This window comes from Ahaetulla prasina, chromosome 4 (assembly GCF_028640845.1).
Source record: "Ahaetulla prasina isolate Xishuangbanna chromosome 4, ASM2864084v1, whole genome shotgun sequence".
Classification (NCBI taxonomy): domain Eukaryota; kingdom Metazoa; phylum Chordata; class Lepidosauria; order Squamata; family Colubridae; genus Ahaetulla; species Ahaetulla prasina.
The window spans coordinates 45,791,797-45,803,345 of NC_080542.1; the positions used below are offsets into that span (position 1 = coordinate 45,791,797).

At 36.3% G+C, this 11,549-nt stretch overlaps 1 protein-coding gene across 26 annotated transcripts in view; it reads left to right on the plus strand.

The window, feature by feature from the left end:
* The window catches only part of FBXL20 (F-box and leucine rich repeat protein 20), an 81,978-nt gene that overhangs the window by 68,614 nt on the left and 1,815 nt on the right, over nt 1-11,549 (plus strand). For 23 of the 26 annotated variants that reach the window (XM_058182151.1, XM_058182135.1, XM_058182137.1 and 20 more), the window contains one exon: nt 407-1,555. In XM_058182151.1, the coding sequence (XP_058038134.1) occupies nt 407-514 (108 nt within the window). In that variant the 3' untranslated portion in view covers nt 515-1,555. Of the gene's footprint in view, nt 1-406; nt 1,556-1,722; nt 11,490-11,549 lie in introns of those variants that run through there. The other 3 variants (XR_009155018.1, XM_058182138.1, XM_058182139.1) reach the window with 3 other exon arrangements.

Below are 11,549 nucleotides of genomic sequence, written 5' to 3' on the forward strand. Positions count from 1 at the left end.
GAATTTAATTGCCTGTCCCAAATGTTACTTCTTGGCCTGATGATGAAGTAGCCCTTCAGTCATGCATGTTTGTTTACCTGCACTTCGATTTCTTTTTCATTTGTGAAGCAGTGTCTTTTACAAATCTATAGAAAGTGGGATTAAGGGAAGTTCTCTTTACAGAAGCAACCAGATAATAAAGAAAATAGTGAAGTTAAAAAAATTACATATGCACAAAACTAAAGTAGGGAAGATTGAAAAAAGAACCCATTGGTTTTCTTTAAAATATCTTTTATGCAGAATATTTTTTTCTGCATAAAAAGGGTCCAATATTACTTCACTTTCAACTTTTTAAGTTTAAAATCTTTGTTCATGTTATTGGTATTTATTTTTTTTCTAAATGGGAAAAATGTGTTTGTCTTTTCAGACCCACTTACCCAATATAAAAGTCCACGCCTACTTTGCACCTGTAACTCCACCACCATCTGTGGGGGGCAGCAGACAGCGTTTCTGCAGATGTTGCATCATCCTATGACGTGAGAGCCAGTCTACCTTGTGAAAAACAAACTGAGTATTTAAATTACCCTTCTAGAAGTTACAGTGGACACCAGTATCTCTGCCAACAAAATGATGCCAGTGCTCCTTCACCAGGGCCTTTGGAAAACAAAGCAGGGGAAGCTGGTGCAAAACATTGTTCCCCTTTTTTACCCTATGTAAAAATACACACACACACACACACACACAAACACACACTCTAGTATATACATACTTATTCCAATAGACTGAAGGTCTCTGCCACTGGGGACCTAAATCTATGGGAACTTTCTCCTCTCCCCCCACCCCAGCACCCTGTGGGTGGATTGCTATAATTGTAAACCATTCCTAAAGAGCCTGCTCAGAAGAAATCATGGGGTGACGGGTGGGAGAAAAGAGTGGTTGGTTGAATCACACATCAGAAGAACTGCTGTTGCTTCCAAGAGAAGGAAAAGTTGTTCTTTTGACACTGAAAGCAGCAAAAAAAAAATGATGTTGGGATTGAAGGAGAGGTTTATAACTGAGGAGGAACAAACATGAGCACTGAACCTTGAAGATACTGTTCAGGTGGGAGGAAAATGTACAAAGCAAAAAGAAAACACAATGCCCTTGGGTATATTTTTTATTTAAAAAGAAAATCATATGTGTGTTAAGGAATGTTAAAACAGCAGCCATTGTGAGATGTAGATTCCTGCGCTTCTGTACTTCCTTGTTTTCTGTGCCGGCACATACACTGAGCATGCTCATCTTGGAGGTTCAGCAGTTTCTCTTCTTTTATAATATTTGGCTCAGAGGCTTCCTAGATTGTTGTGATGATAAAGCTAGAAATCTGTAATGTCAGGCCTGATATCTTTCCCCCCCCAATCTCCTCAGTATCTTTTTTTATATAAACTAGATGTCTAATTCTGAAACTGTATGAAATGACTGAACATATAATACACATGCCAAGATATAAAGGCATCTTTATATCACTAGGAGATAAAGCTTTGAAAACACAGCTGTGAAATGGATTGAAGTTATAAAAGCAAAACTCTTTCGTAAAGATTATTCTACATTTTTTTAAACAAGTAATGCAATCTGGGGAGAAGAGAGAAGTTCTGTCTATTATAATGTATTATTTTCAAAGAAATGGGTGCCTCATAAATCAAAAATGGTATACAAACATAGATTATTCTAATTTCAGTGACAAATGCCCTTTTCCATTATTAGATGAACCTTTTCAGATACCTGGAAATTTATGGAAACTACATCAGATGTTTTCATTTTATTTAGAAGTAAGTAGAACTCATGATGGGAAAATTCAGGTCCATCCAGTTCAACACTGAAGGATCATATTTATTGAACTTGGTTTGATTTGCTCAAAGCTACTGTTTCAAAAAACCACTGGAATCATCTTATGGTGCTTTTTCGGAAGCCATTTTTGGTATCAGACATGGTTTAAAAGGGCTATGGGGATGATACAGCAACATTCCAACATTCCCTTCACAAATAAGGCAAATGGAGCCCCAAAACACATGCCAAAGGTCACCAAAAACTTTCCCCGATATCCAATATCCTGCTTTTATGAATACTTCTTGTTAGTGAATGTTTATCATTTGCTTTTGCCATTCAAACTACTAGATGTGTTGCTTTTTTTCCTTCTGTGCCAGTACTTGACACAGTATGGTTTACATTACAGGTGTTTTTTTCCTCTCACGGGACAGTTAGGTGCAAAATTTAACCTGGAATTTAGACCTTTCCCAATGAGGCTCTTTGGTTGTTTGGATTGCAAACTTCCATTATAATTACACTCATCTCAGCCTTCAGATTTGAAGATTGTTCTTTTAAACAATCATGGTGATTATAGTACCATCTCAATACATTCCATTGATATAGGGAATTGAAACCTACCATAAAAATGGCAATATTTCAGAATGTTCAGTTGAAAGCAAGATCAGGCAGGCAGAAAGACAAACAAGGCAAGAGACATTAAGTATTCTCTACATCATGAAAGTTACAGATTTTAAAGGGATCTTCACCCACTTCTGGAAGCAAAAGCACAGCACAGATTGCAGAGTCCTATCCAGACAACTTCCCACAGTTTACATTAATTTATTTTTCTCTTGCCAAGCTTATAGATGTTAAAATAAACTTTCTTAATTATATCTTAATTATACTAGAAAGACTAAGATGGGGTAGAATTCCACTGTTTTATTAAATTGTTTTGTGACATGTTATTTCATTTTTCTTAATCGGCAGGACATTTATTTTGAGATCAGAAAATATGTTTTCCCTTTGCTCCATATGAAATATTTAAATTTGTGCTGTGATCTCAATATTCGATTTCTTTTGCACAGATATTTGCTTTCTTACACAAACATTTACAATGAATTTTCTCAACTCACCAATATATAGTTTTTAAAGGGCTGTTCCAAAATATTTTTAAAAATATATTTTTTGAAATGTCATTTCTCTCTTCCCTACAATCTCTTCTAATTTATAGTTTTAAGAAATGATCATCTGGCTCCAGTGGAGAAATACTATAAGTGATTATCAACTGCAATGTATACTATTGATCCACTGTTAAAGTGTAAATTCTCTCTTTTTGAATCCCAAACACCATGGTAGTGATCATTATCCAGAACAAATTAGAAACTTACGTGTGCTCTCATCTTGTCAATGGTTAGCAAAGCTTTGAAGATAACCCCAGAGTGTTTTGGATTTTTTGTTTATGAATGAACATGTGGGGACAAATGTCAGGTGTTATTCATGTGCAAAGCTCCCTTGAGATGAATGAAAATATTTGCTGCATTACATATCATGTATTTTCAGTTTAAATGGTTCTCTTAAATGTTCCATTCTATCAAACAGTAATATAGGGCTACTTGTTCAGGGTAAGATAGAAATAGCTCTACTTATGTCACATCTGGGGTTGAAGGAAAAGCTTTGGGCAAATTGATAGGTTAATTTCTAGGTTTTTTTTCTGTAGATCTGTGTAAGATCCAGCATCATAACATGCATTATACTTGCATTCATGACAATAAAGATTTGCCGTGATTGCCATTAATGGGCTGCATTTTCTGGAGTTAAAACCCAGAAGATAAGCAAGGATGTTATTTACCCGGATGTAGCTTCAAAGAGCAGATGAGTCTTAGTACTAATTCTTAATGTTAGAAAAAAATCTTGGCTTTGACAGATGTCAGGTTTGATCTGAGTATATTATGTGATGAAAATTTCCCATTCTCTAAAACTCTATGGATTGTCCAAACACAGTTTGTGTTTGCTAGCTATGACAATGTAGGTTATTAGGAGCTGGGTTAGATGAAGATGTATGACTAAACTGCTGCACAAAAAAAGATCAGAGTGAAAATATAGACTTCAACAGTTTCATGATTCTAAATTGATGTGTTAAAATATTTTTTTGTGGAGTAGAGTCAAGGCATTTTACAATACGATATCTCTCTTTCTCCAAGGCAGGATGAGCAAATACTAATAATGTTTCTAAAAGCACCTCCCCTAGTTCTGGCTCTGCTATTTTCCAAAGAGCATTTATGCCCATCAGCTCTGTCCAAGACACTCTTGGTTTTCAGACAGCTTCTTCCCCAGAGAGCTCCTTCCTCTAATTTTTCTCCTCTTCCAGATATGCTCACAAAGCATATCAGCAAGAACTCTTAATGTTTGAAGGTATGTCAGAATTCCTTCAAAGCTGGGTCTGGGCTATAAAACCAGTTTATATTTGCATGCTAATGCACTCCCTTCACTTCATTTCCATAGTCTCTTCAAGAGATATTAGTCAACAGCATAAGTGCTGAATTACTAGCCACAAGTCACAAGCCATGTGAACAGCATAACTGATACATAACCTGTTGCCATCTCTGGGTAGTCAGGTAGCCTGGGCAGTGGAGGACAAAAAAAATAATAATGCTAGGTATTGTTTATCCTCATCCATTTTAGAGGAACCACCCATTCCAATCTCTCGCGGCATTTATTCCCAGAGATTACCAGTGAAGGCCATGATCTCGAAATCTGGCCTGTATTATAAGAGATGAAAAGGATGGGAAATGTCCTAAAGTCTTTCCAATTGAATCAACTCAAGGTGCGAGGAGAGGTTCTACAGCAATCCCCATATTCCATTCCTCATAGGTGTTTCCTACTGCAGATGCCAATGTCCAGACTGCCATCATATGGGAAAGAGTTGAATGGAAGCGATTAGATAATTCCATTAAAGAACATAGAGGAAAGCTCCCGCAGAAACAGTCTGTGGGTCACCAATAGTCAGTCTCAGAATTTACACATGCAAATTTACCCCAGGTTAATAAATTCTGTAAAACCCCAACACAAGGAATCAGGATCTTCTAATTAAACAATTCCTATGCACGTACAAATAGTGGATATTTTCTTTATAACTCACATGCCTGCTTTGTGCCTCCCCTTGCCTGAAGCATGTAACAAAATCATTTAGGATTGAATAGGGAAACCATTGTGAGGAGTGGCAAAAACTCTAGGTCAGGGGTATCAAACACTATTTCATTGAGGGCCGCATCAGGGTTGTGGTGGGGCATGGTGGGCATGGCCATCTTGATGTCACTCATGTCGGGGGCATCTGTGGTGGCCCAAGTACTCTGCCAGTGAAAACAGGCTCCAGAGCTCCATTTTCATCTGTGATGGCCTCCTGCTGCCCTCTGCCAGTGAAAATGGAGCCCGGGGTATGCGTGTGTCACATGTGGCCCTCCCAAGCTCCGTTTTCACTGGCAGAGGGCGGCAGGAGGCCGTCAGAACCAAAAATGGTGCTCCATTTTCGCTGGCAGAGGCACTACGGGCCAGTCCTTTGCTATTTCTAGGGCGGCCCGACAGGCCAGATCTAAGCACCCAGTGGGCCGGATCTGCCCCCCCTCCCCTGGCCTTGAGTTTGACACCCCTGGTGGAAGGCTAATGGAATTTACCTACACAATGAACCCACATAACTACGTATAATCTTAAGATTGTCACAAATGTCATGGTAGAGTTCATCAGTGCATATACACTTAAGTTACTATATGCTACCCCATAAGTATCATAAGACAAAATGTCAAACATCTCGTCCAGGTTCTTGTCTCAATACAGAAAATCAAGATCATTGAAGATACTGTATTTCACATTCTTCATTATTCTTGAAAAAAAGAATTATACATTAATCTTGGATGTGTAATGCATAAATTGCCATATCAAATATTAAAGGTTTGGGATGGAAACATCCAATATAGAATGTCTCAAGAAAGACAAGACTTTTATTTAGACATTCCCAGACACTCACTGTCTTCCATTCAACAGCTCTTGAGGTATTGATGGTAATCAGCATAGTCAATCTCATATCCCCAAGTGCTCCTGCCTATAGGATATACTGCTTCAGCCACCCTAGATTGAACAGGAAAATATTCACTAGACTTTGAAAGATCTGGTCTTTAGAAAAATAAAATTTAAAAAGAACCCGCTAGCATCAGGTTCACAGCACTCCCTTCAACTCCAAAGGGAGTAAACCAATCCCTACCCACAAACTGACAATTGCTAAAAATGAACATGCCCAGCTAGAACACAATGATAGATTAGCTCAATTGAAAGATGTATCCTGAAAATATAGCTTAATTCTGGAATGCTTGAACAAATCCTGTTAACCTTCAGGAGGTTGACAACTGATCTAAAAACGTATGATCTACAAAACAGAGAAATTAATCACAGACGTCCCAAACCAAGGAATATAGGCAGCAAATGTATGAATTCAATCAAAAACCTGTTATTTATGCCTTTACATTCCCACTAATCTCTTAATGCATTCTATATAATGCAGCTATATCCCATTACTATACTTTATCCAACCTTTGTAACCGAGATGAATTCAGTATTCCCCCAGATTCAGGAACTGATTCTCCCCTCCTATCTCAATCTGAATGCATAATTAGAGGGTATTTGGCAAAAACTTGAATGTCAGATGTCTGTTAAGTTTTATTTGACCAGAACAGAGGAATTCAGAACCTTCTCATCTCCTTCAACAGACCCCATTTGGGTTGCAGAGCTTCATTGGTTGTTTCCTATACCGAAGTAGCCTAGAAGACCCCAAGTGAGCACACTCAGTTAGAAGTATAGCCACCTTACCCATATTTTATTTATTAAAGTTGTTTGCTGCTATCTTGCTATGAGGTGACTCTGGGCTACTTACAGTCTTAAAAATTGACACAAATGCCTCTAAAGATACATGTGTGGTGCATAATTTTCTGGCGTCCAATTTTGTAAAATAAGCTTAATTTACATGCCTCAATCAAAGTCTCTTTTAGCATATGGATCTGGGGCATTCAGCTATAAGATCCTACCCACAAAGCCATCCCACCTTGAAATTGAAAAACATTATATATGTTGCACTTACATTAGAGTCAAGCCCACCCAGTTACTAACCAGAAACCAAAATCACAAAAAGAGTTCCCAATCAGGTTTAATCAATTGAACATATCAACTGAGCTCTCTCACAATAAATTTTGAAAGGGGAGTAGCATCTCTTCCCCCCCCCCCACCAGAAGAAATGCCATCTGAATCTTTTGTCCTGCCTCAGACATGAGCAATGGTGGGGGAGATTTTCCACTATAGAATGCTGACTATATTGAAAACTAATTGAAAGGCGGTTGTTGTTGTTGTTATTATTATTATTATTATTATTATTAATGTTCATTAATTTTTTTATTTAATTAGAAATCACAATAACCTGAGATGTCAAAATAATATTGCCATTGGATATGCCTGTACCTAAACAGTAATAACAAATGCCTCAGCAAAAATTGCACGCAACTCAAGACATGCTGTATTACATATTGTGGAAAACAATAATTCTTACATATCAGCTGAATTACACATAAATCCATTTGCCCTATAAACATAGTGAATGTGCTGGGAATGACAATATATCTTCAATGAATGATCTGAAGAACCTCCAGCTCTGCTGAGTCACTAAATCTAATGCTCAAGGTATGCTAACAGTGATATTTCACAATTCTAAAGCAGTTATTCCTGAAGATAGAAAAAAATAACTTTTTTTAAAAAAAGTTATTTAGTTTCATTTGAAAGTGGTAGGTGTGGCATCTTAAAATGCTGTGTTTTCAAGAGAAAGGTCCATAGATCAAGTTTTACTACCTTTAAGTATAATCCTGTTCACTTGGCTTATATTTGTCCCTGGAAGGCAGAAATAAAACTATAGATTTGGAAGAGATCCTTTAAATTTTTCGATTTAACCTACTAGTACCAAATTAGAAGACAAATGACTGTTTTCTCCAATTGGAGCACATTTGGTAAACTGCAATTTATGACTTCTCTATGTGTCAGGTGGCAATGGTGGCTGCTAATAAAATAGAACAGAACAAAATAGAATATTGACCAAGTGTGATTAGAAATGCAAGGAATTTGTCTCCAGTATACAAGCTCCTAGTGTATATGCAAAAGAAGAAAGTAATAATCATAATAACAAAAGATAATCATGATAAGAATAGAATAGAATAGAATAGAACAGAATAGAATAGAATAGAATAGAATAGATTTTTTTATGGGCTAAGTGTGATTTGACACACAAGGAATTTGTCTTCGTGCATATGGTCTCAGTGTATATATAAAAAAAGATACATTCATCAGGAATTCTAAGGTACAACTTAATGATAGTCAGGGTACAAACAAGCAATCAGAAGGTAATGCAACAGATGAGAAGGATAAATGTAATACTGTAAGTCATACTACATGGGTAATATATTTAGACATAAGACAGAACTGTGGAAAACAATATACAGATCCTTAACGGAAGGCAGGCTGGTTGCAATTATTTTTTCTACAAACCTCATTATCCATTGAAGTCTGTATCTGTCCTGTCTGGTTGCTGTGCCAAACCGGACAGTTACAGAGGTACAAATGACACATTAAGTAAATCCTCGGTAGAACGGTATCAGCAGCTCCTTGGACAGTCTGAACTTTCTGAGTTGACACAGGAAGAACATTCTTTGTTTTGCCTTTTTAATGATGGTTCTAGTGTTCATATCTATTTCAAATCCTGGGAAATTATAAAACCCAAAAACTTAAAGGACTCTACTGTTGATACTGTGTTATCTGATATAGTAAGAGGGGTAGAGTAGGAGTGCTCCTCCTGAAATCCCCTCTTATCTCTAGTTGTAAACATTTTCAGCTCCAGATTGTTCCAGCTGCAACATACGATCAATTGTTCAACCTCCCATTGAAGAGACTTATCATCTCGAATGAGACTAATGACTGTTGTAACATCTGTAAACTTGCATATTTTAACAGAAGGCTATTTAGAGGTGCAGTCATTGGTATATAGAGAAAAGAGTAATAAATGCAGAGAGCACATGGCCCTGGACTGGGGGTGGGTGGAGGCGGCACCTATGCTAATTGGGTATTTGATGTGATTTTCCCAATCTTCACCTATTGCTTTTTAACTGTCAGAAAGCTTATAATCTACCTACAAGTATGGACAGGCACAATTAGCTGAATCAGTTTAGAATGAAGAATTACTGGAATAATGGTATTGAAATCTGCAAAAAGGACCCATGCATAAATCCCTGGGGGGCTGTCCAAGGGTTGGGTATTTGAAGTTTATATACAAAATATATTTAGAAACGTAACAATATAATATAATTCAGTGAATTCCTTTAGGAAACCAGTGTCAAAGCACTCACATAAGCACTTTTTAATTAAATAAAAGTTTTATTAAACATTTCACTCTGGAATTATAGAGTATCTGTTTTTAAATTTTAAGATTGAATTTATACAACTATTGATATTTTGCTTAGTGTGAAAAAGCTACTTTGAATATATGGAGCATAATTCTCCTCTTTAACAAATATATTGGACATACACGTTGAAATCTTGCTATTTAGTCCCCAAGTATAGATTGTAGAGAAATCTGTATATTTCAAAAACATGGAATCTGTATTCACTGCTCCTGAAAACTTACACATGTAATAATGCCAATTTACTATAACCAAAATATGTACATGGATCAATGAGGTTTTTTTTATTTTATAATAATATAACCTTGATCAAGGTAATAGTGTAGGAAACGTGTTGCAAAAAAAAAATCTAGTTCCGAATATTTGGCATTCTGTCACCATGAGAAAAAAGCTTTCCAAGAAGAGATTTAGAGGAACAGATTGAGTAATTTGTTCTTCAAATTGTCTTCCAGAATTAATTTAGATTTGGGTGCACAGTTAATGGACAAGGAATTCTTGTGCTCCAAACAGGAGCATAATCTATTTAACGAATTCTAAAATCAATGGTATACTTTATTGTAATATTAACACTTTCTGGAAATTAATACTAGGTCTGTGGCACATCAAATTTCCATAACAAATCCATTTTATTACAACATAAAATGAACAGACCAAAAATAGTCAGTGTATGAAGATGGAAAATCGACATACCTTAATTAACAGGTAATCAGATTAATTCCCCTGGAGTAATTTTAGATTTTTCCCCACTTTACAAAGGGCAAACCTAGATTTACTGTATTGTACAATATTGCTAGCAAGATTTGTCAGCAACAGTAAATTTACCAATCAATACCTACCTGAAACAAGTGTTTTCCTCATATCCTGTACAACAAAAGAGAGACTTTAGGAGTATGGTATATGAAGAAAGCTTTGAGTTGGTAAATTGTAATGTAGGTTAAAGCTTTCATCAATATTTGGGAATTGATTAAAAAATTAAGGTCGAGTTTCTGAATGTTCAAGTTTAAATGGGATTTCCTTTACATAGGAAAGGCAAGAGTTTTTTAAACATCACATAAGTTGTACATCACAAAGTGGATCACTATTCAAAGGGGTAGGTATGCTTTGTGCTATTGACTTAGCACTTCATATGTGTTTGTATTAATACATTATGTTTATCTGGTATAAAAATAGGCACTCTTGATTACTTTATAATTATGCTGCTGCTTTCCTACTGTGCAGGATTTAGAAATCATTACAAAAAACCCCCACCCAGCTGGTAACAGATGGCAGTAAGATACAGTCATGTTTAAAAAGGCTTAGACAAATAACAGCAATATCCAAATAAAAATAAGATTTAAAAAAAAAGATTGCAGTTAATACTAAGTGAAGTCATGGTTTAAGCCATATGAATCCAGAAATGTTTCTTATGAAAAGACTTAAAAGCTAAAAAAGGCACCTTTTTTGATAGATTATTTAATAGCAAGATTCTGTGCATACTTACTCAAAACTCAGGCCTGTTTAGGTCACTAGTGATTATTTGTAGATAAGCAAATGAATGAGTGCAATCTAAACTATTTGAGGATCATCCGTTTCAATATTTGGCTTTTTAAATTAAAATGCTAACAAAAGCTGGCAACCAATGTCCCATAATCTGTATTCTATAAATGTAAAAACAACTCATCAAATGTTTGAAGAAGTGCCTGCCCAGGTGGTTAGAATATATAATAATTTGATATTTATGGAAGATTGTTACATAGTCTCTTGTATGACTTTAGCTTAACTCTTTGGATTTCTCTACCAAGAATCATCAGTATCTAATTGTATTTTCCAATAGAAGCCAACAAAAATGATTGGCACTTCTCCCAGTGAAACTATCCAATGTCAAAATCAAAGAAAGCTGTACTGATAACATTGCAACATAAAGGAGTGCACAGACAAATCTGCCTTTTGGTTGGGGGACAGATGAGGAGCAAAAACTAAAGAGGTTTCCTTTACAACCTAACATTTTCTGGCATTGTCACACTGAGCTAACCATTAATGAGCACTGAAAAAGCAAAGCTCTGCATTGCTTGGGCATTCTTATAGAAAAAGAAATTGGCAAAAGTAGATTGCCCTGCAGCATTCTCCACAATTCCAGGTAATTGACTGATGCACCATCTGTTCAGTGAGTATGGCTGTTCACCTTCATCACAGATGCTGCAACCTGTTAGTTGTAGAAACATGGGGGGGGGGTTAGTTTTCTGTTGGCCTTGCAAATAAATTGACTAGAGGATGAGCATTTCCCACACAGAAATACTCTTGACTGAAGCTTGCTTTCCCTTACAG